Raw genomic sequence first — 26,029 nt, forward strand, 5'->3', positions numbered from 1 at the left:
TGCTTTTTTTTTTTTTTTTTTTTTTTTTTTTTTTTTTTTTTTTTTTTTTTTTTTTTTTGTGGCGTTCACCCCGATATTAGGGTATTTTGCCAAGAACAAAACGGGGAAACGATAATAGTAATAAAAATACCTAACACAAACGAATTTAGAAAGGATAAGGATTAGGTCTAGGATATTTATAGGATATGAAACATATACTTGTACATATGAGAATATACTTATAAATATATAGGAAAAGCAATTGATGCAACTATAAATGTATTCATGTAATATAACTAAATCTTAATATTGTTATCATATATATATGAAGATAGTATTTTATAGATAATAGGATCATTGGAAGAAAGTAGAGTAAGAATAGAAGTTGGGAATGGAACACGGATGGATCGGAGATGATTAAAAAGGGAGGTGTGGTCAAATTTAGAACATGAGAAGAATATATGATTCAAGTCCGCCACTTCAGCACCGCAATTACACGACGAACTTTGTACAATACCAAGCTTGTATAAATGAGAAGGTGTGCATACGTGACCTAGACGCATACGAGTTATAATAGTTGTTGCGGTCTTTCCAAGCTTTAATTTACAAAACCATGGTTTGAAAGGAATATCGGGTTGTATAAGGCGATAAAATCTTCCTTTTATTGTACTTGTTTTTTCCCAATATTCCTTCCAGGCATACCTTAAATATATTTTTGGGAGACAAGCTAGGTCACTACAGTAATTATGATACGGATACATATCACCACAAGTTACAGCCTCTCTTGCAATAAGGTCAGCTTTGTCATTGCCGCTAATACCACTGTGTCCTGGTAACCAGGCAAAAGAAACGGAATAACCTCTCAACATGCAAAGATAAAGACTTTGTCTTATGTCACAAATAATGGGATAAACTGGTTTTGATTTAAACGGATATTTGGCTAGAGCTTGCAAAGAGCTCATAGAGTCAGTGAAAACTATTGCCTTATGTAATTTCATTAAAAGTATATATTCTACAGCTTTTAAAATACCATAACATTCCCCGGTAAAAACTGAAGACTCCGGTGGAAGTTTAATTTTTTGAACGATATTAAATTGTGAATGAAACACACCCACACCTACACAACCGCTATTGTCTGGTTTTGATGCATCAGTAAAGATGTAGTGCCATTCATTCCATTCAATGTCAGTTATAAACATAAATTTGGCATTCAATTCTGAATCATTTTTTAATAACCCAAAATCATATTTAATATTAGGAGATAAAACTAAAGATTGATATGAGCATTTATAAATGGGAAAACAGGACGATGTAAAAGTGGGAGATTCTATGGATTTATATTTTTCATAACTTTGTATTAAACATGGAGGTTTTTTATGTTTCCAATAAGATGAAGACGAAATAAAGATATGTAGTTGAGATAACTTTTGAATAAGCGGATGATCAGATAATTGTAAACAACGAAAAAAGAAGCGATCAGATAGATATTGTCTTCTTAAAACCAAAGGTGGATCACCGACTTCGAGCTGTAAAGCATTGATTGGACTTGATTTCATTGCTCCAGAGATAATCCTCAAGGCCTTTGATTGAATTAAATCCAATTTCTTAAAAGCAAATGAACTTCCTGGAGCTAACAAAAAAGTTCCATAATCAATGACACTCCTTATAAGACCATTATAAGCAAGTTTTAGTGAAACGGGATGTGCTCCCCACCAAACTCCAGCAAGGCACCTAAGAATGTTGAGGTTACGCTCACATTTCGTAGAAATATAATTACAGTGGGACAGACCTGTTAATTTATTATCTAGCACGATACCTAAAAATTTAATTTCAGTCTTTATAGGAATGTATGAGTTATCATAAAGCACCTTAATTTGTTGCGGTGATCTCATTCTTGAAAACAAAACTACACTACTCTTGGTTACAGAAAGATTAAGACCATTTGCATCTAACCACGTTTTTAACAAATCTAATGAATCAGATAATTTGGCAGAAGCAGATTCTATGGACTTCGCAATAAAATATAATAAAAGATCATCAGCATATTGTAAAATTTTGACGGATTTATCAAGGAATAATTCTAGATCGTATGTGTATATGTTAAATAAGATTGGACTGAGAACAGATCCTTGTGGAAGGCCTTTCCATACTGTTCTAGATAATTTGGTATCTTCATCTAAATTCATATATATTGTTCTTTCTGATAAAATATTAATAATGAAATTAGAAAGCATTACCGGTACATTTAGAGCTTGTAATTTAGTTTTTAAAATAGAAATTATTACATTATCATAGGCAGAATTTATATCTAAAAAGGCTGAGAGGATTGACAAATTTTAGATTGAGAAAGCTATATGAATATCTGAAATAAGAATGCTCACATTATCTAAGGTGCTCTTACCTTTCCTAAAACCAAACTGGTTCGGGGATAGTAAGTTATTACTTTCTAAAAACCATTCTAGACGGTTTTTCACTAAATGTTCAGCTAGCTTTAGTAAGACAGAGGAAAGTGCAACAGGACGGTATGAAGATGGTTCAGAAGGTGGTTTATGAGGCTTTAAAAATGGTATAATAATCTGAGACTTCCATGAAGTAGGTATATTTCCCGAAATAATTATGGAATTAATTATATTTAAAAAGTAAATTAATGTCGCATCGCTAGCATTTTTAAAAAGGAATACGGTATACCGTCTTCTCCCGGTGCAGAGTCTTTAATAGAAGCTAGAACACCTTTAAGTTCTACTAGAGTAAAAGGAGAGTCAAGTTCGAATAATTCGTCAGAGACGGATAGAGAAATATTGTAAAGGCATTCCGGCACATAACTAGGAGCAAGACGATCTAAAAATTTATTCGCTAAAGTTAAATCGAGTGCAGAACGTGATGTATGATCACTAAAGGCAGATCTGAATCTTTTAATATTATTCCAAACGACTGATGAATTAACTTCTGGACAGATAGAAGAACAAAATCTTCTCCAGCCTTCTAATTTCTTTTTTTCAGTAGTTTTCGAGTAGAACGTGAAACTGCGGTGTAAATTTCAAAATTTTCTGGTGTCATGTAATTATTATAATTTTTTTCAGCCTCTTTACGATTTTTAATTGCTTCCGTACAATCTTTGTCCCACCAAGGTGGCGAGGGAATTTTCCCTGAAGCACTATTTTTAACAGGAAATAATAAATCAGCAACCTCCTTCATATTTATCATCAAGTCATTACAACATTGATGTTCATTTCCATGGTAAACAATAGGTAACTCCGATATTTTATTATCTAAATATTGTTTGTAAATATTCCAGTCTACATTTGATAAATTATATTTAAGCCGAGGACCACTCTTTCGACTTGAGGGAATGGAAATTGGAAAAGAAAGAATGAGGGGAAAGTGATCGCTTCCGAAAGTAGAGGAATGAGGATACCACGACAGTGAAGAAGCTAAATCAGAAGAACATATTGAAATGTCAGGAGCACTAAACCCTTCATTCGGTGCAGTTCTACGTGTTGGTACATCTGAGTTAATAATACATAAGTTGTAAGTGTCAATTATCGTCAGGAGTTTTCCACCATAAAAATTAGAAGTAGAACTGCCCCACGATTGGTGTTGAGCATTAAAATCGCCCATTACGAGAAAAGGTTTAGGTAAAATTGAAAATAATTGTTCTAGTTGTGAATATATTTGGCATGTAGGATCAGGAATATATAAAGTAACAAAACAGATACCATTTATAATTATAGCAGCTGCATTAATGCCGCTATATACAGGAAGCGAAAAAGAAGAAAAAGGAAGGGAGTTTTTGACCAATATGGCAACACCGCCATATCCGTCAGCTCTATCATCACGGAGACTTATAAAGCCTGAAATCCTAAAAGGATATCCTGGCTTTAACCAAGTCTCTTGGAGAGCTATTATAAAAGGATTATATTTATTAATCAAATAAAATAAGTCTGATTTCTTGTTTGTTATGCTACGACAGTTCCACTGAATTATTAGGACTTTGTAATCCATTGTGAGAAGTTAATAATTGAGAAAATACATTGTAAATGGCATCGTTGGACGGTGGTAAAGTTGTTTGTATCATCTTCGATTGCGATAACACTTTAATAAGCATGAGAATAATATCAAAGATGGATTGATTATTGTCAATATTATTTGATGATAATGCACAACCATTAGAGGGAGCAGGAATATTATATTCCTTAACTATGGCTTCATGGGCAGAACGATCATATCCTTGTTGTGCTTTTTGAGGAGAGCGTGGTTTAAGTGTAACTGTTTTTTTATGTGATGATTGAATATGTGGTAATGATGATTTCTCTTTGAGGAAAGAAGATTGAAAATGAGATTTATTGGACGGAGATGATGATGTTAATACATCTGAATATAGTTTAGAAGTGGGAGGATGAAATTTTGATGCTTCAGCATAAGAAACACAACTGTGGGCCATTGTTTCTTTAATGGCTTTCTGACGTGCATATTCAGGACATTTCTTACTAATTGCTGAATGAGAACCATTACACAAGATACAAGAAACATTTTCCTCATCTACTTCACATTTATCACCTGTATGATTTTGCCTGCATTTATAACACCGAGGATTTGAACGACACTGCATCTTGACATGTCCGAACCTACAGCAGTTATAGCATTGGATAGTGGGGTAAATGTACAAATCTACAGTTAATGATGTGTAAAACATAAATACTCTTTTTGGTAATATTTGTCCATCAAAAGTAATAACAATGGTTTCAGTATTAATAAAACTTGGTTGTCCTTCATTAATGGTCTTTTTCTTAATTCTTCTGGTTTTTAGAATTCTCCCACAACCTATAGGTACTGATATATTTTGGATTACTTCCTCTTCTGTCCAATCTTTAGGAATACCCCTCACAATTCCCATACGGGTTACATGGAAAGAAGGTATAAATGCCTTAAAATTATGTGTTTCTAAGTGACTATTATTTAAAAATGCATTTGCATTTTCAAAATTTGAGAAAGAAAGCGATAAACGGTTTCTTCCTATTCTTTTGAGGCTACCATTCACTATATTATTTATCTTATTAGTGTGTAAAAAGCGACCAAATGCAATAGGATGTAATGTAGTGTTATCATTAGGATGTGTTTCATTTTTTTGTACATGAACGACATAAGGAGCTACATCCTCGGCATTGTACAAAGTTCTGCTTAAAGTACTGGGTGGAGAAGCAGGTTTAACAGACTCGGTATTATTTACAACTGGTATTGATACTAGAGTTTGATTCTCATCCTCAATACATTGACAATCACTATCTTTAATTTTAGATTCGAGACCTTTGGTGTGCCTCCTTCGTTTTTTATTGCAATGTTTGCAAATGCGACGTTCGCCACGTACTCGCTTACGTTTAGAACTTGCAACGCTAGAACCATCTGTGTCCATACTAGATTCACCCAATATATCAAAACTATTATTAAATGGGATAGTTATATTTGCAGACACCTGGGGGGTTGTCCTCCCAGGGTCTATAGGTGGATCCATAATGTCTAATTAATATAGGTAATTTACTTACCAATATTTACAGCAACAAACACTATTACTACAAAATATACAATTATATATACAATCTAATACACAATATATAAATAAAACTAATCCTTATATAATTAAAAATAAAATTAATTTAAAGAAGATCAAAAAACACTCCCGCTTTTTTAAACGTTTCCCGCGCTTTTTCGACAGATTGCTTTTGCTGTCAATCAAATTGTCTAATAGATATAGTTATGTCTATAATCTATGTTCTAATGTACATAGATTAAGGATAGTACTTGTGGAATTAGTATGATATCTATGATTAAAAAACGTCGTACATAGTTCCAAACCGAAACATGTCAACGCTTAAAGACGGAGTAGCTCCGTTTCTATTTTACAACCAGCGGTATCGTAAGCGTTTACAATTGCGTATTCTTTTTCTCTTGATTAGGCTAGATTAAGAATACAGTAAGTAATTTTGTTGAAGAACAATGGAATTGAAAGCTCAGTATATGTTGTGAGGGGGGGGGGGGGGGAAGGGATTGTTAGTAATGGGGAGGTTAGTCCCTATTGTTAGCAATATACCCTACTAGGTCAACCTCCACACCGTTTCCTCTTGAAACCATTATGGTTAATTCTTGTGGAATTTATCACGATTGGTGGTGCTTCGCCAGCGTAAACCAATAGCGCAGGTGAGATTATTATTCCATTATTATCCATTAAAAAATATGTTTGAGAATTTGTTACCTATCTAAGAACAAGGATTTACGTAGAAGGAATGATAAAATAAAAACTGTAAATCATATGGTTGCCTCCTTTCTTCTTATGCAAATAAAAAAAAAAGTATGCAAGCAGATTGTATCAGAATTTAGTAGGGTCATACGGCCATATAACATTTTCTATACACTAGCTTGTTATCAATTGACAATTTTATCATTTTTTCTATGGAATTCCTTGTTCTTAGTTTTTTATCCCATCTGAGGCACGCCGTCACTGTCAATCATGACGTTGCCGTACAATGTTTGCAAAAGTATAATTTGGTTATTTTGCTTGAATTTTGGGATGATTTAAATTATTTATTATAATAATAAAAAGGTCTTTATTAAAAAAATTAATACAAATAATCTGTGATATGATGTCGTTAAGATATCCAAGCCGCTTGGTTAGGCAAATAAATAAAATAACACGTAAAAATTGTCGATGTTTTTCGGCACCAACTAGAATAACTACTATGAAGGATAAATTAAACCATGGACCAAACTTGAAGGAGTTTATCACTGGATCATCAGAGCCAATCCTTACAGAACGTCCTAATATACCTTATTTACCTGATGATATTCAAGATATATCAAAGAGAAAAGTTTTTTTCGATGTGTACGGATGTCAAATGAACTTGAATGATACAGATATAGTATGGTCTATTTTGGAAAAAGAAGGTTTTGAAAGAACTGAAATAGAAGAAGAAGCAGATATTTTCCTTGTAATGACGTGTGCCATAAGGGAAGGAGCGGAGACCAAGATTTGGCATCGTTTAGATCATTTAAGAGGTTTCAAACGGCGCCGAGCTCTCTCAAAACATAAAAATAGACCAGTAAAAATCGCAATACTTGGCTGCATGGCAGAACGTTTGAAGGAGAAACTTGTAGAGAAAGAGAAGGCAGTTGATGTTGGTGTGTTTTTGTTGTTTTGTTTTTAATTGTTTTTGTCCTTAATTTTATTATTTGGCAAATTACATTAGCACATTAATGGGGCAATACTAGTGACTTTCTTCTTGGCTTCTTAGACCTACATAACAATCTATGTAGGTAAATGATTTTAAAAAAAAAAAGCTCATAATATTAAAAATTATGTAGCTTTCTGTTGTTGTATTATCCCTTATATGTCCAATGCTAAACATAGCCTCCTCCATAAAGGGGTTGTTTTGCCAGTGACCACACTTAGCAGGTAGGTTGGTAGCCGTAGATTGGTTTTTGTGTTGTTTTAAGAGCAACACTGTTGCCCATCCCTCCACTGTAAGCTCCCTTAGTTGCCTCTTATGACACTCACAGGAAAGGAGCGGGTGGCGTATTCTATGCTGGGACCTACATGGCTTTTCTTTTTGCTTTCTGTAGGTGAAAGAGTTCTTAATATTTAATATTTATGAGTTTATTCAGTACAAACTGAAAATCAAATCTTTCCTATTAATAACATTAGATTAAAATATCAACTTAAAGTTTTTGTTGAAAACAAAATCTTCAGTGGACAGCAGATGTTGTTTAAAGAAAGTATAAGTTTTTAGTTTTTATTAATAAACATAATTTCAAAGTGTTTACATGCTTTGTATTAAATATAATTTATTAATTAATTATAATAATTTATTATTTATATACAATAAATATTTATAGTTGATTAATATGTTTTTCTCCCCTATTATACAATTACAATACATTATGACATACAACAATTATTATTTGATTTTAAAAATATATTATTTTAAATTAATTTTATGCAACCGTTTATCCATCTATACACTGCTATCATTACTTTAACTGCCACAGCACCAGGGGAAAGGATCCACTGATCATAAATGTTATTACCACAGTGGCAGGCCCAGACAGCTATCGAGACTTGCCTCGTCTACTCGCGTTGACTGACAGTGGACAAACAGCGGTGAATGTGCTTCTCTCACTTGACGAGACATATGCTGATGTTGTACCAGTTCGATTAAATCAAGATAGTGTGTCTGCTTTTATGTGAGTCACATTTTTTGATACTATCTCACATTTTATATATATATATATATATCTAATATATAAAATTCTCGTGTCACGGTGTTTGTTACCAAACTCCTCCAAAACGGCTTTACAGATTTTCATGAAATTATGTGTGCATATTCGGTAGGTCTGAGAATCGGCCAATATCTATTTTTTATACCCCTCAATGATAAGGGTGACCCACCCCAAAATATTAAAATATTTATTTATTATTTTTTTTACAAATTTTTGTATTTTTATTTTATTATAATTTAGCATTGAAAAATACATACAATTTGAAATTTTCATCGTTTTACGATCAACCCCTGTATTTTAATCGCGATTTTTATATTTCGCAATAAGTGGTAAAACAACGTTTACGGGATCAGCTAGTAATATATATATATATATATATATATATATATATATATATATATATATATATATATATATATATATATATATATATATATATATATATATATGTATATGTATATATATGTATATGTATATGTATATTTATATATATGTATGTATGTATATATATATGTATGTATATATATAATATATAAATAAATTTAAATTATGTTAGTATTGAAGAAGGTTAAAAGGTTAACTATATTATGTTGAACATATGTGTAGACCGAAGGATACACAAGTTGAAGTGGCAATGGGCTGGTCACATAGATTGAAGAACTAACAACTGACTGGGAAAACATTTCTTGAGTGGCAATCCCGTATGGGCAAATGCAGTGTAGGACGATCCTTCCATTAAATGGAGTGACGATCTAAAATGCGTTGCAGGGAGTCAACGGATGCAGGTGGTTCAGGACCATTGCTTATGGCAGTCTATGTGGGAGACGTGAAATCACAATGAAAAAAATATAAACTATATGTTGATAGCTTTATAAAAGTATGTTCTAAAAATATATATTGCAACATTACAGCTCAATAATGCGAGGCTGTGACAACATGTGTACATATTGCATCGTGCCCTTCACACGAGGTAGGGAGCGTTCCCGCCCGATCACGTCCATAGTGGACGAGGTGCGATACCTCTCTGATCAGGGCGTCAAGGAGGTCACGCTGCTGGGACAGAATGTCAACAGTTACAGGGACGTGTCCACTCAGAGTGAAGCTAGGGATACGCAAATGGCGAAAGGTAATTTTACTTATAATCTGAGTTTTGTGTTGTCTCTAATAAGGGGGATTTTACCGGCAGTACAAAAGTCGATTGCTTGGGTACCTCTGTCCCATTCGTGTTTCAACCGTAAAGCAGTAGTGTTTGCATGACTGTGTTTCGGTTTGAAGGGTGGGATATGGCGTGAATTTACTGGGTACAGAGGAATAACACCTGAGTCCCCAGGAATGGCAACTCATGGGAGGTATCCTGGGCGAAACTGTATACTCTGTTATGTCTATAGGCGACGCTTACCACTTTCTATCAGGTGGGCCGTCAGCTTGTTTGCCATTCTATGTTGTATAAAAAAAATTTGCCACGCTTGGCAGGCGGGTTAGCAACCGCAGTTTGGCATTTGGTGATGTTTTAAGAGGGACGCTACTGCTCATCCCTCTACTTTAAGCTTCCTTTGTTGCCTCTTACGACACCTACTGGAAAGGAAAGGGTGACTTACTCTATGCCGGGACCACACGGCTGTCACACGGTGTCTTGTGTACTTCAGGCGAATTAATGGTTCCCTTTGCTTTTTTACCTCCTAACTGACATTTATAGGGGGGAAATGAATTAGTAATGGAATTTACCAATCCTATTGCTAGCAATGTCGTAAATGCCTGAGCTATCTAACTCAGGTTGATCTAAACGCGATTCCTTTTGGAAACCATTTTGTTTAATTTCTAGTGAATTCCTCATGATGGGCTAATTGACTTGTTTCATTCTCACCTATCATCCCTCACTGGTACTCCGCCAGAGTATACTGATAACACTTCATTATCACCCATTAAAAAAAAAATTAATAGTTTATTTATTTGTCCTATTCATTATATACATATATCTCTATTTCTAGTTATTAAAAGCTTTCTAATCTAATCCTAAAGAAGAAAGGTTATTGGGTGACGATCGCGTACCGGCAAACACTGTAAAGGGCGACCCTCCACTAGATGGAGTGACGACCTGAAATGCGTTGCAGGGAGTCAGTGGATGCAGGTGGCTCAGGACCGTAAATAAATTATTATAATTTAATTTCTAGGTTTTAAAACTGTGTACAAGAACAAAAAAGGTGGTCTGAGATTTGCTGATCTGCTGGACAAAGTGTCCAGTGTAGACCCTGAGATGAGGATCAGATTCACTGCGGCGCACCCGAAAGATTTCCCTGATGAGGTGAGCAAAAACTGCTTGAAATAATTTAAATAAGTTTGTTCTACGTTTTATCTTATATAGATTTGCCACGTCTCTGAGTGGAAGATATAATCTACACTAATATTATAAAGAGGAAAGATTTGTATTTTTGTGTGTATGTATGTATGTTTGTAATGAATAAACTCAAAATTTACTTTGCCGATTTCAAAAATTCTTTCACCATTAGAAAGCTACATTCACCCTGAGTAACATAGGCTATGTTTATTGCTAGAAAAGATTAGGGATCCTTACTAAAACTTTAGTAACGTAACTCAAGGTGTAAAAATAATGCTTTAAAATATCTCTGGTCGCGTGCGCTGCGGAAACTATTGGTGATAGAACAAAAGTATGTTCTACAATATTGAAGGAAATATCAATAAGTACAAAAAACTTCTCGATACTATATGTCCAACTATTATCGTTATGTCACAATAACCACTTACATTTTAAAAGTTAATAGAAATACCGACCAAAATTACACCATGTTATTCATACTTCTGTTAAAATCCTTATCCAAATAAATCATATTGTTTTCCAAACTGTTTCAATTTATGGAGATTACTTTTTCAAATCGACTATTCCATTCAATATATATATTACGAATTTAATAGTTCATAGAAATAGGAAAAATAACGCTGTCGCGTTGTACATGTTATTCGTACCTTTTTATTAAACTTAACTTAAACTTAACTTTTGATAAATTATTTTGTATTCAAAATTGTTTCAATACCTGCAGATTACTTTTGAATTTTTCAAATCGTTAGTATATTCCATTCGAAAGATATTATGTATATTATAAAATTGTAAGACTTTTTGTTGTCGTTGGTAAATATTATATTTATTTTTTATAACTCATATATATATGTATGTATGTGTGTGTGTATATATATATATAATTGTTTATAATTTATATAAATATTTATTTAAATTTCTGTCTTGCACTACTACTGCCCACTCACTACTTCCTATGCCACTGCGTTAGGTTGACTGGAAGAGATCTCTTTTAGAGATAAGTTCGCCTTTGCTAACATTGTTATTAACTTATTGTTGTTACTGTATGTTTTAGTTCAATAAAGAATATATATATATATATATATATATAATATTACTATAAAAATATTGATATGGTTTATATTTTTTCTCTTTTTTTTTTGTTTTTTTTTTTATAGTAATATTTTAATTTAAATTAAATTTAAAGGTGGTTTACATGTTAAACTTAGATGTGTTTATATTATTAAGAGTGTGTGTACGCGATGTGTCGGCGCAGGTGTTACAAGTGATCTCGGAGCGTGCTAACATCTGCAAGTTGCTGCACCTGCCCGCGCAGTCGGGCTGCAGCGCCGTGCTGGCGCGCATGCGGCGCGGCTACACGCGCCACGCCTACCTGCAGCTCGTGCACCACGTCACGCACGCCATACCGGGCGGTGCGTACACCTAAACTATATATATATATATATATATATATTTATATTTATACACTTTTTTTAATTGAAAATATTCAAATATAATTTTTCTATAGTGGCAAGTTAAAATAATATTTTTTGTTCTTTTAGTATGGCAACATTTTGACTTTAATCTGGGTTTTTTTTTGTATCTATTGTGGTATAACAACTAAAAGTTTATCGTTCTCGTAAATTAAAAGTTTGTCTTTTTATTTTATTTCTGCAATCATATTATAATTATGCAGTAAATAAAAAAAAAATGACAATTTAAAAGTGCTTGTAAACAAGAATCTTTTTAGATAAATATAATATGGATGCAATTTAAAAAAAAAAATTGCAATGCTGCAATCTTATTGTATGTATTGGATGATGAATTCATACATTGTCTCATTTATATACTTTTCTATTTACAGTGGGTCTCTCCACGGACATGATCTGCGGCTTCTGTGGTGAAACTGAGGAGGAGTTCCAAGAGACGCTGTCACTGATGCAGCTCGTCGACTACAACGTGGCCTTCCTTTTCCCTTACAGTATGAGAGAGGCAAGTTCTGATTTTAATTGAAACTGTTCATTTCTCTCAACTAAAATCGCTTGAATTATCGTGATTCACTCATGACAAGTCATTAATACATCAAATATTTATTTGCAAGAAACATGATAAGTATATAGATGTTAAAATAGGTATATGTTCACATATTTCGCCATAATTAGGTATGTAAAATTTATTTTATTTTTTGGCGACGTGCTGAAGAAGGGCCAAATTAAAAGTACCCGTAACCGGCGAGCGTGTATGACAAGATTGATGAATGTGGAAGAAGCGAAAGAGGTTTGTTTGAATCGAAGCATTTGGCGTTCCATTGTTTCTGCCTACTCTAATGGGAGACAGGCGTGACAGATATGTATGTATGTATGTATGTAATATTTAATAAACATGATAAGGGCAAATGTTGATTGAATTAGGTATTAAAACAATTAGTAATGTCAATTCTAAAAAAATATATATATAAAATACAATTACATGACAATTAAAATGCTTCATTAAAAAAAGTTTGGTATTATAGGTAGGTCTGGTATTATATAGGAGTTCACCCTCATACCTTACAGTCTAAATGGTCGCGTGCAACGCGGTTTCAGAGATGCTTTCTCCCACGAACACTCAGGTTATGGAATGAGCTCCCTGCCGAGGTTTTCCCAAGAGACTACAGCATGGGGTTCTTCAAACTGGGGGTAAATAAGTTTCTTCAGGGTCGGCAACGCGCGCGTAATACCTCTGGTATTGCAGGCGTTCATAGGCTACGGTAACCGCTTGGGCCGTATGCTTGTTTGCCACCTCAGTGGTATAAAAAAAAACATACTTAGATTATAGGAAAAAAAGCATCGAGCCTCAAAAACGGGTCAACTTTTTATCAGCTAATTTGATAATTAGCTCATTCCTGTTTATATCAGTGTTCTACTATACTTACGCATAAAATGTATCTTGACGTATTATTTAATAAATAAAATGAGTGTTTACGCATTAAAAAGATGCAGAATTTATAAGACAAAATAAATATAGAAGTTATAAAGGAAATACTCATAACTATTTATCACGTAAAATTGTATGAAAAAGTTGTTTTTCTCGAAGCATTTCTATGGAGACACTGTATCTATATAATCTAAGGGTACATTTAATGCGTATTAGTAGGTATAATTAGTGTGAATAATGTTCATACTATGAAAGGCTTAAAATATTTAGATTTAATTATATATTTTTCTCAAACATGCTTGAAAATGTGAGCATTATTTTGACAATCTTCTTCGAGATAAATCAAAAATGCCCTACTGGCCAGATACATGCAGGCAGCGGCTGTTTATTGAAAAAAAAAAAAATAAAGGAACATTATGGCGCGTGAAAAATTATTATTGTTCGTTATTCGTCATTGAACTTAAAAAGTAAAATTGTGTTTTTGATTTCTGCGCATTGTTTGAGAAAAGTACTATACAAGCCTTGGCCACAACTAGACATTGATGGACTCACGTATGTGTGTCTCGGCTACGCCTCGGCCCACATTTGCACGTTCGTCCATCAATGCCTCAGTTGCTAGCCGCTGCAGTAATGTACTATTTTGCCTTCATAGAAAACAACAGCATATAGAAGATACAAAGATGACGTCCCAGAGCAAGTTAAAAAGGAACGACACAGTCGCATGATCGAATTATACAGGAAAAAAAGCCAATTGCTAAACGAAGCAGAAATCGGGAACACGCATTTGGTATTAGTCGAGAGCATCGTGAAGAAAACAGGCCAAATATTAGGCAGAAATGAATTGTACATAAAGGTTTTGTTTGATCAAACGGAAATTTTGGCCCAAGATGGCGGCAGGAGGGCTGTCACTCCCGGCGATTATGTAGCTGTCAAAATTGTTGGCGCCAAAAGTTCTGTGCTGAGCGGCATTCCTTTATACCATACAAGTATTAGGGATTTCTACAGAGAAACAAGCTGGGGGGATAGACATGCCGTTAGAATGTAAATATTGTAAGATTTACATGTGAATTAATGTATCATTGTTAATAAATTTATTTTAGATATCAGTAACACCGTTTTTATGTTGTAGATAGATATAACCTAACCTTAAAATTTGGACGGAAGAGATTGTTAGTAATGGGGATGTTACTTCTTATTGCTATCAATATACCGTATCAGGTCGACCTCAACGCGGTTCCCCCTGGAAACCATCTTGACTAATTTATCGTTGAATTAATTACAATGGGCCAACTGACCTGTCTCTTCATTCTCACCTATCATCCCTTACTAGTGCCTCGCCAGTATATACAGATAGCGCAGGCGGGGTACCATTCTATTATCATCTATTAAAAAAAACTTTAGTCTTGAATACCTTACTTTTTTGTTATTTTTTTTTTTATAGAACTTAGAATGGCAAACAAGCTGACGGCCCACCTGATGGAAAGTGGTAACCGTCGCCTATAGACATGAGCAGTACCGTGGACATAACAGACTATACTGTTTCACTCATGATACCCCCCATGCGTTGCCATTCCTGAGGACTCAGGTGTTATTCCTATGTACCCAGTAAATTCACGCCATATCCCACCCTCAAACCGAAACACAGCCATGCAAACACAACTGCTTCACGGTTGAAACACGAATGGGACAGAGGTACCCAAGCAATCGAAAAAAACCTAATAAAGAATACTATTCATTTATATATCGTTCCCTTGTGAATTAGTATATAAAGTATCCTATATGTTAAGTGTTAACATACTCGTTTATCAAATTTTTTTGAAATTCGTTCAGGCTTCCGTCTAAGCATCAGACATCCATATAGCATTAAAACTGTATTTAGAATATTAGTGACATTTATAAATTCTGTAGAGAAAATAACAGTAGACAGCTTTATCGCTAAAAGCGTATTTTACAACTAACGATGGAGTAAAGTAATTAGACATACATAAAAAAAAAGCCAAGCGTTTAGTCGTGACACTTAAAGTGCATTTAATTAAGGCAATCAGTACAAAACTATTTCATACATACATGTAAATCAATAATAAATATTTATTTTACACAAAAATAGAAATTGAAAACGTATTTTAATAAAATAAAAAAATTATATCTAAAGAACACATACATTTTTACAAACATTACAACAAACAAACTTATTTCTTTTTATATATTATATCTAATTTATTAAAGGTATAGTGTGATACATGGCATCAATATTTCTAGTTAAAATTTGTACTTTATTTATTATCTCTTTTTTTTTTTAATGGCGTCGATTTTACCGCTAAACCATATGTTACTAGTGTACCATTAAATTTTTTTTTTTAGTACGTTTGTTCCGTTGTGGAACAGGCTAAGGTCGGAGACCATGCTGCCTAGTCTTCAATATGATAATTTGTCTGGAATTTTATGTACCATTAAGTTTTGTAAATAGGATTTTTTTTAAATTGTCAAAGAATGTCTTCGTTGATGTTTTAATCGACGGGGTATTATAGTGTTATGTTGGTATTAATAAAATATTATGAACTTAGTTATTCATAATGGAAAACTCCCGGCCCTAAACTAAACTCTCTTTATTGGGAATGTATGATTTTTAATTCGATTTCACCATCGTTGAGTTTTTTTTTATGTTTTGCGGTACAGTATTTAAGGCATCCCGTCCTCGTTATTGGACACGGGTGACGGAATGTCTATACAAGAGGGTACATGGTGGGCGCAGTTTAGACGCAATATTTGAGAAGCATTAGGAAGGTACTATGACCGGATACTGCAACAAAAAAAAAATTATGTGATCGGCTCCCGAACTGGCGACCTCGGCTCTCTACCGGTCTCCAATTTGAGGGACGACCGATCACCGGCCGTAAAAGATGACGCAGGGCGTTCATGAAAACAGACCAATCATGAAGTTGCATTACACTGTGTAAAAATGATTGGAAACGGCTTATAGAAAGCCCATCGTCGAGTTGGAGACATTGCCGAATTTAAGGGAATCTCTTACGATACTACAGTGACAAAAATTATAAGATTTCTTATTGAGAATAATATGGTTTAGCAGTATATTCAGAGCCGGATTATGTTGGGGTCTCTAGGCAATGCAAGTGTCGCTAGCAAAAAAACTGCTAAAATATTGTTGTACATATAATAACTTGAAATGCGTTACGAAATATACTAAGATGACGTAATATAAAAATATAAAGAAAAATTTTTATTGAGGATTTATTTGTTTTGAAATCTTTTCGAAAACAAAATTATCGGTTCATGAGGTTCCTAGTCTATGGCGGGCCCTTAAGCAGTTGCCTACACTGCCTAATGAATAATCCGGCCCTGAGTATATAACAATATTTAACACCGTTATTGCATTGTGAGTATACGTGCTTGTGACTTACATTAAATTTTGAGTATTTTAAGTCGCTAATTGATCACTAAGCTATATTTCTATTTGAACAACATTTATCGCATTTGAACAGTATTAATCGCTATCCTTTTTTGTTAATTGTGATTAGATAAGGAAGGCACAAATAGGCGCATTTTTTTATGGTAAGATGTTATAGATGGTTCGTTTAATTTTTGTAGTTTTATACCAACAGGTAAACCTTCACAGAGAGTTTCTGGAATTAGCACATTTTGGTGAAATGATAGGTTTAGTGACAGTTTCCAGATAGTGAACTAGGTGTTAATTTGCGGAAGTCCATATTACTGATTAGAATTATTTTGTTTAATTCCGCTGCCATTAGTATGCGTGAATACGTGCGACTGCCAACATTTAAATATTGATTACTATTATTAGTAGAAGTTCTGGATATATAATGCACCGCCTACTTATTTTTCGGTTTACCCAATGGTTGACTGGTAGAGGACACTGTTCGGTGTCAAGTCCGCCAAATGTACATAGAATTTTACTGTCATGGTACAACCTACCGTCACTACTACCAACATAATAGAACGACCAATCCGGGCAACTCGCGGGCATCCACCCGCTCGTTATAGGTAATAGACATTGGCGCCCTCTACATGCATGCATACTGATAGTAACGGAATTAAACAAAATAATTCTAATCGTCTATCCAAATTTTGGGTTTAATTTCCAGGCACAGCAATATAAAGTATGTTGTGTATTTTTTATGTAGCTTAGGTATTAGTTATTATTGATTAGTGGATCATTGGAATAGTGACTATAGAATATTCATCGACATTTCTATTGGAGCAAATGTTTCGCCTCTTATGGAACAAGGATTGAAGTATTTTAAATACACAGACGATTTACCAATTTTTTTAAGAACATTTCTATCAAGTACTATACTAAACTCGATGCACCAAACTGCGCGCCTATCTTACCATTAGGTACAACGTTTACTCTTTGTCCAGAAAGGTTATCTGAGCACTCCACGTGGCCAGAAAGACTCGGCGATGGGCCCTGAGAACTTCCATACACCTTTGTACTGTATCCTGAATCGTTATGGGATTCCCTATCAGTCTGGCTTTGAGTTTCTGTCAAGTGAGTATTGATGGCTAAAGATTGAAGTCGACTATGGAGCAAGTTATGATCAGGAGTTGGTTTCCTATTCATGACATGTGGGTTTCCTCTAAAATTTGGGTACATTGCCGGACGGTTATCGTAGTACCCGCCACGAAAGTGATCATTCTGGTTAGCTATTTCCACCTCAGTGTTCTGGTCCAAATGCTCGCTGTAACAATGTGGTATTCGTTCCATTTCCCTCAATATATGGTCTTGCATCATGGCATCGAACACTCCTGTTTGATGGTGGTACAAAGGATTTCTATTTCGAGCTTGTATTTGTTGGTTCTGAGGTAATCCTGGCTCGTTATAGTCGTACTGCGTTTGGCAAGGAGTGTATTGGGGAAGTGGAGGACCGGTATTTATCATATCTTTATATGGCATTTGATGGTGTACTTGTCTATTAGGTATCTCGTGAAAATAAGCATCTTTTGGAATCATGGGTCTTAGATCTTGAACATACGGGTTATTTTGGTTCGACTGCACTTGAGGTACTTGAGGTGCAGGCGACTGTGATTTATTTGACATGGTCTCGAAGTTAGGCATTGGTAATGTTTGGAGCAAGTTGGAGTTTCTCATTGGTCCGGGTTGATTTGTGCTCCTTATAGGATTGTCTTCTTCGTCGCTGCTCTCAGAGTTGTTGCCATTGTCCTTTGGTGGAGTTTGGAAAGTTTTTCTCGTTGGGAATGGTATAAGGTTATGCAAGCTGAATCGTTTGCTTTTCGGTGGCTTTTCTTTTAAGACTGGCGCGGGCCTTTGAGGTTGTTGTGGCATTTTTAGTATACCAGGTGCAGGTTGAATATTCATTCGAGCTACAGGAGTTTCTTGTGCTTCGGTGGGTACGGGTTTTCTACTTAAATGTAATGGTTCAGGGGATTGGCATCTTTGTTGGTGTTCTACTTGTGCTACTAGTTCTTGCACGGATTTTCTTGGCTCTCTTACTATGTTGCTCTCTTCTCTAGGGTAGTTTGTTTGTTTACGAAGTTTAACATATCCATCTTGAGATATATCTAAAGACTTTGCATTACTTCTATCTATGACGTCAGCCATTTCCTTTTCAAGCGTAACTCTTTTGCGAATATCGTCTGCAGTTCTTTGAAGCACTTGACTTTTCCATACGGGTACATTTTGAGAACTATCTTCCTGGTTTCTTGTAATGTTATCTCCTTCAGAATCACTTGCTTTAAAATCTGAATGCCTATTGCTATTGCTTGGAGACTTTATGTTGGACTGACGACTAGGTGACACGTAACGTTCATTATAAGCTTCTACTTCCATAGAAACTGGTGATTGAGAAACTGATACTTTATTAGCCTTAACGTGAATTTCTGCTGTCACGTTTTGAAAATGATTATTATCTCGAATTGGACTTGTATGAGGTGCTGGTGTATGGGGGGATCTAGAACTTCTACTAGGTCCAGCATCTAAATGATCACTACTTCTAGAGTTCTTAAGCAATTGTCTCCGTCTGGGACCATCAGGTGATTTTATACTATCTAAAACTTCGGTGCTTTTAGACGTTATTTTGCTTTTATCATTCAGTTCTTTGGCATTACTCTCATACTGTTCTGTATTCTGATTGAAATTCTTTATTATCCTGTGGACTTTACTCCATTCTTCTGCATTTGTGTCTAAAAACTCCAAACTTCTAGTTCGTTTTAGTGGAGCTATATCTAAGGAACCTTTCGGGCTATAATCTAGTTTTCTCACACGTTCTGATGCCCTGAACATCATGCCTCGAGTTATCCAATGTTCCAAATGTTTGTGCCTCTCTTTACATAATGCTCGTTCTGCTGCAACAAACCTTGTCAGCTCTGATATTTGTCCTTGAGTTTTCATTTCCAAATCCGTTACCTTCTGGTCTAATCTCTCATGAGCACGATCTATATGACGTTTCAAATCTTTCTTGTCTTCGTTCAATTTATCTTCCATGTGTTTGAAAAACGGTGCACAATAGCATGTATAGCCAGCACCAATGGGTCCCTTTTTAATATTTCCAGCCAAATCTAAATAGTATTGCTCTCCTTTTTTTAATGGTTCGGTGGGTAGAGAGCTAAGTTTTGGCTTTGGGAAGAATTTAGGATCAGGATAATAATGGCATCCGTATGGTGACCACTGGACTGTAGGCGGATTCTCAAAATGCACATTCTTCTTTTTCTTGTCTTTATTTTTCTTTTTTCCATCATCAGGTTCATCGATAGTTCTTTCTTTGCTTTTATCTCTTTGTTTTTCTTTCTTTTTCGTCTGTTTAGCTACTGGTGTATTAAGTATACTGATGATTTCTTGGAGACCTTTCCTAGTCGCAATATCTCTTGCTGTTTCTCCTTGATGGTTTCTCAGAGACTTGTCACAGCCGGCTTCTAACAGGATTCTGGTTAGTTTTCTCCTGCCCATAGCCGCTGCGATGTGAAGTGCCGTATCTCCGTTCTTGTTTTGCTCCGAGACTCTACACTGTGCGGAGATGAGGATACGCGTGACTCCGGCATGGCCGTACCGAGCGGCCGTATGGAGTGACGTATCGCCGTACTGAAATTGAAAATGTTATTATTTCAGTAATCAGTCGATTACTTTATTTTTATCTAATGAGGATGACACTCAGGTATATATGGTCTACTTGATTATAAGCGGAGACTATAAACGATTGCAGCATCAGAAGAAGATCTGAGTGACAGTAAATACCCAGTACTTTCATCATCAATCATCATATTTCACTTTTGAAATAGAGACAAAGCGTAAAAGTTATTTGGAGACAGAAATAAGTGAGGTAGATACGTTTATGTTGATGACAGAGTAGAGTACTTCATATGCAACTCACATTGTTCTGGTCATCGGGTGGTGCGCCGGCGAGCAGTATCTCGCGGCAGGACTGGTTGTGTCCGTTCTGGCAGGCGAGGTGCAGCGCCGTGAAGCCGCCCGCGTTGCGCGCGCGCAGCTCTGCACCGCCGCCCGCGAGGAGCGCCACGCACCGCGAGTAACCCTTCCACGCGGCCTCGTGCGCTGCCGTGTTGCCGTGCTGGGAATTTAAGTTGACAGTAATTCAATTTGATGATTTTTTAATAATTATGGATAGTACTTAAGCAGGTAGTAGTATACTCCTGGGGGATGTGTTAATATACCGGCGCATCCCCCGAGTGGTAGGGTGAGCACGCCAGTCACCCTATTTTGAGAGAGGAGACCTGCTCTTACCATCAGGAGGCGGGTCGCTGCCGTCGGAGATATGGTGAGTGCGAAAGCGAACCCATGTCTCCGACATATGGTACCTCGAGGGTATATCGTCTGGTTTTTGGTGGGTACACTCTCACCTTACAGGGGCATTCCTACAGTACCCATTCACAAGGAGTATGGGTCTGCATAAAGCATTTTCCAGAGGTTTTAACCTCTGGAAAATGGTAGTAGTATTCTATTGTATATAGCTCATTGGTATTCCACCAATGTAAACTAACACAAGCGGTAACTCCGCTAGCGTTATTAGAAAGATTTTACTAGAATTTATTAGAGGGAGACTTTGTACAATAGACTATCTCATTTTTTGCTGTGCTTTTATAACTGTTCCAGTTTGAAGGGTGCGATGTGGCAGTGAAATTATAGAATACTGACGTATAACATCATAATTCTCAGGAATGGTAACGGATGAAAGATACCATGGGCATTACAGTGTATTCTATGATATCTATGGTACCATTCACGTCAATAGACAATGGTTCTCTTTCCATCAGGTTGTTTGTCATTGTAAGTATTATAGTAACGTTATCCCACTTTCTTGGGCTATTGTGGAAAATAAGTGGTATACTGACGACGAGGTCCTGCTTGTTGGGGTCGGCGCCGTGCTGCAGCAGTAGCTGCACCACTTCCACGTGCCCGTCGGCCGCGGCCCGCTGCAGCGCGCTGCATCCATTCTGGAACACGGAACGAATATTGCCATAAAAATAATGTTAAATTTTAAAAACATGGTAGTTAGATAATTATTTTTTTTATTTATTTAACACTTTATTCAGTCATCTTTTTTTACCTACATTACCTCACGAGTGCCCCGATAGTGTATACCGTTAGCGCAGGTGGGGTTACCATTTCATTATTATACATTAAAAAAAAGTCCTAAAAATATGAAAACGTCGTTTGGCATACATTTAGTATTTGGCACAACAAGAATATAAGCTACTTTTATCTCGGTCAATCAAGGTTTTTTATGCTACTTAGAATGACAAACAAGCTGACGGCCCACCTATCATACCTAGGTATCCTAGTCATATGAACGAAGTCGCGGGTAATAAGAAGTACCTATTACATAAATTATTTAAAGTACAAGAGGAGATCTAATTGCAAATAATTGTGAATTATTAATAATAACGTCACCTTATCTCATTGTTTTGATGGAACACAATGAAATGTCTTTCGAAGTACAGATACACACGCTCCCACTATTAAGAACATTGTTGCTACGGTTACATACACACACTAGTACATTTAATCTATTTTTTTTTTATTTACAAAGCTTTTTGTTAGTAAACAGTAAACATGGACTTAATTTGTAATTTACTGTTATAAATTTAAAATTAATTCTAAAAAGAACATAGAAGCAAGATTAATATGATTAAAATTTACTTATTAAGCTTTCAAATGTGGTATATGTTAGTAATGCCTCTAAGTCGCCGTGTGATCCCGCCATAGAATAGGCCATCTCTTTCTTTCCCGTGGGTGTCGTACGAGGCGACTAAGGGAGGGCGAGGGATTATTATATTAAAAGGGAAGCAGCGTCCCTTTTAAAACATCTCTAAAGCCTGACTACTGTTGCCAATCCGCCTACTAAGTGTGGCAACTAGTGACAAAACTCCACTTATGGGGAAGGCTTATATTCAGCAGTGGACAGTTAACGGCTAAAATAATAATAATATAATAAAAAAATGCCTCTAAGATAGTATCATATTGCTTTGTTAACGGTGTTTACTATTATTGGAAATTAAAAATTAATAACTTCACTACTACAATGACATTCAGTACTTAAAAATATATATTTTGAAGTCCGAGTGTCTAGTGTACGCAGGTCCAAGTGTCCAATGCCCAGTGTCGTGAGTGTCCAATATCCCATGTCTGTTGTCTGAGTATTTGAGTGTCTGTGTCCAATGTACGAGTCTTCAGTGACCAAGCGCCTGAGTGTCAAAAATCCTATGTCTGTTGTCCGAGTACTAAGTGTCTAGTGTCCTAGTGTCCGAGGGACTGAGAGTCTGAGTGTCTAGTGTCCGAGTGTCGAGTGACTGAAACTCGGAGTGTCGTAGTGTCACAGTGTTCAGTGTCAGTGTTAGATTGTCGAGTGTCAGAGTGTCTAGTGTCCGAATATCCGAGTGTCCAGATTATTATTAACTATTACATAAAAAACTAACATAATCGAATTGGTAAAAGCGGTTTTATCTAATGCGTTCATGTGTTGTTGTTTCGGTATAAAAATAAACACACACACACATGTTTATAAGCGACGATTAACAATTTCCATCAGGTGGGCTGTTAACTTGCTTGCCGTTCTAAGTACATAAAAAAAAGTAGACTGAATATTTTATTCTAATGATTTCGGTCTAAAGGATAAGAGATAGCTAATGTAATTCCATACACAAAAAGCTTAACGTCCGTCCCCTGTAGCGACAGCGTATGAGAATTACCATTGCGCATATATCCTATAATTTTCGTAATGTTGTCTAAGATAAATTCCCTAGATATTCAAATTAGTCTAAATTATAGAATGTAAAGTTTTTACAATGAGTATGTAATTTCTCTATTGAACAACAATTTTTATTAATATACACAATTTTATAAAAAGTATTAAATATTAAGAATAAGAATTGAGAACTAAAATCCCCATAGCAAGCAATCACTATGTTAATTAAAAGTTGGCGGTTCCCCTAATGTAAAAATTAAACTAAGCAACTATCTAAACGTACCAACACAATAAAACTATATTTAGCATTGAATTACGCCTTTGTCCAAAATATCGATATCGATAGCAGTCATAAAATACCTAGCTACTTTTCAGTGCAAAATTTCCGAATTTAATGCATTGGTTGCACAGATTTATATAAATGTTTTTTTATTCGAAGTAACTCCGGCATGTTAATACGTAATTTAGTATCTATATTATAGAAAACGTATTGGCGGTCAAGGAATAACAACCATAATGCTAAGTTGCGTCGCCATCAAATACTGTTACAGGGAATGATGTTACTCCAACGACACTTGCGATGATGTACGGAACCATTATTTATGTAATAAAGAATGTGAAGCGCATTACAAAGAAGTTACAATCTTAATATTTAAACGATAAGGTGTATAAAGGATCGGAATTTCTGAAGCAATTTTCAAAGAACGCAATGCTGACGCGAATGGACAATATAAAGGCGCGGTTATACCTGAGGTTGATAGAGATTACATGTACTTACACACTAACGCGGATTATTTTTTATTTTGTCGATGGGAAATTGGTTTTTCTAAATATTCATAACTACTTATTGCGGTTTATGCTATTTTAGTAGGTTTTAAGGACAGAATTTCGCTCGGTCAGGGTAACTTTAAAGTAAGAGTATACAAAACACACATCATCATTTCGTTGGTCATCAACAAGCTGACGGTCCACTTACTGGTAAGTGGTAACCGTCGCTTCTAGACATAAACAGAACTATAGACATTAAATTTTTTTACAAAATAGGCTTACGCTTGATTTTACCTCATTTGATGCTAAGTGATGATAAGATCTAGGATGGAACATGTTCACTCAAAAATTACTTATTCACCATTAACTTAAAGAGTCTCAGATTGTATAGAAAGGGTTTTCTATTTCTTGGCAGTTTGCAAAAATATATTATATTATAATATTTATTGTATTCCTTATGTATTGCCATTTCTGAGGACTAAGATATTATGGCCAATATCCTGTGATGTGAGTCCTTGCGATTTCAGGAGCTTAAGGTCGATTCAAGGGCAGTAGCGTCTCTCTTAAAATATCACTAAAAGCCAAACTGCGGTTGCTAATCCACCTGCCAAGCGTGGCAACTACTGACAAAACCCTTGTCATGAGGGATGCTATGTTCAGTAGTGGATAGTTAACGGATGATACAATTTAGATTATAGCCTATGATTAATACCTATAGGTTTTCCATAACCTGTATTAATGTTTTCAAAATATTTTTATTAATCTTATATTAATATGTAGTTGTTTTTGTAACGTTTTGTTTTCTATTTTTTATACTAAGATTTCAGAAATAGGAAACTCAATAAAATACATTTATAGATTTATTTACTAAGATAAAACATACACATAATTTTAAGCATAAAGACATCGTCTATTATATTAGTAAGATGAATATTCGAAATTTAAATGTTTTATGATGATATTAGCCGTTAACTGTCCACTGCTGAACATATGCCTCACCCTTAGGCAGTTTTGTCACGGTTGGCATGTTGGTCGGTAACCGCAGTTAGGCTTTGTTGATGTTTAAGAGGGACGCTGTTGCCATTAATGCTCGACCAATAAGTTCTCTTAGGGAATGTGATTGTTAATAATACGGTCTAACAGCCACATTGCTAGCGATATACCCTATTAGGTCGACCTCCACGCGGTTCTCCCTGGAAACTATTCTTTTTTTATTTATTTAATACGTTTCACCTACAACTTTTACATTATATTGTGATTAAGTCTTGTTGAATTCAACATAATAGGCTAACTGGCCTGCTTTCATCCTCACCTATCATCTCTCACTGGCGCCCCGCCAGTTTATACCGATAGCGCAGGCGGGATTGCTATTCTATTGTCATCTATAAAAAAAAAATAAGTTCACTTAGTCGCCTATAATGACAGTTACGTGAATGGAAAAATTAATTAACTAATTCAAAAATACTAGTGATAAGGATGATCACATACTAATTATATTACTTTCTCAATCATCGAACCGTATTCCCTGTTACTATCAGTGCTTTAGAATAATTCCACCTGGCTCTAATGTTGGTGTAAACACAGCATTATG

The 26,029-nt window shown here is 35.3% G+C and overlaps 2 protein-coding genes across 3 annotated transcripts in view; one reads left to right on the plus strand and one right to left on the minus strand.

The window, feature by feature from the left end:
* The first annotated feature begins 6,470 nt into the window (after positions 1 to 6,470).
* Positions 6,471 to 14,584, plus strand: LOC113516248 (mitochondrial tRNA methylthiotransferase CDK5RAP1). Its single transcript, XM_052895227.1, has 7 exons — positions 6,471 to 7,149; positions 8,061 to 8,211; positions 9,159 to 9,373; positions 10,419 to 10,549; positions 11,835 to 11,991; positions 12,423 to 12,550; positions 14,127 to 14,584. The coding sequence occupies exons 1-7, from the start codon at positions 6,612 to 6,614 to the stop codon at positions 14,517 to 14,519; spliced, it is 1,713 nt and encodes a 570-aa protein (XP_052751187.1). The 5' UTR covers positions 6,471 to 6,611; the 3' UTR covers positions 14,520 to 14,584.
* Positions 14,585 to 15,203: 619 nt separating this feature from the next.
* Positions 15,204 to 26,029, minus strand: part of LOC113513432 (uncharacterized) — a 145,285-nt gene continuing 134,459 nt past the window's right edge. For both annotated transcript variants that reach the window (XM_052895224.1, XM_052895225.1), the window contains 3 exons: positions 21,818 to 21,919; positions 20,839 to 21,036; positions 15,204 to 20,549 (listed from right to left, as the gene is read on the minus strand). In XM_052895224.1, the coding sequence (XP_052751184.1) occupies positions 17,802 to 20,549; positions 20,839 to 21,036; positions 21,818 to 21,919 (3,048 nt within the window). In that variant the 3' untranslated portion in view covers positions 15,204 to 17,801. The remainder of the gene's footprint in view (positions 20,550 to 20,838; positions 21,037 to 21,817; positions 21,920 to 26,029) is intronic.

This window comes from Galleria mellonella, unplaced genomic scaffold, assembly GCF_026898425.1.
Source record: "Galleria mellonella isolate WM207_F2 unplaced genomic scaffold, CSIRO_AGI_GalMel_v1 utg266, whole genome shotgun sequence".
Classification (NCBI taxonomy): domain Eukaryota; kingdom Metazoa; phylum Arthropoda; class Insecta; order Lepidoptera; family Pyralidae; genus Galleria; species Galleria mellonella.

Coding starts and splice junctions, on each gene's coding strand:
- LOC113516248 (XM_052895227.1), top strand. CDS start 6,612: ATGATGTCGTTAAGATATCCAAGCCGCTTGGTTAGGCAAATAAATAAA. Junction 7,150..8,060: donor AGAGAAGGCAGTTGATGTTG/GTGTGTTTTTGT, acceptor TTATTACCACAG/TGGCAGGCCCAGACAGCTAT. Junction 11,992..12,422: donor CACGCACGCCATACCGGGCG/GTGCGTACACCT, acceptor TTCTATTTACAG/TGGGTCTCTCCACGGACATG.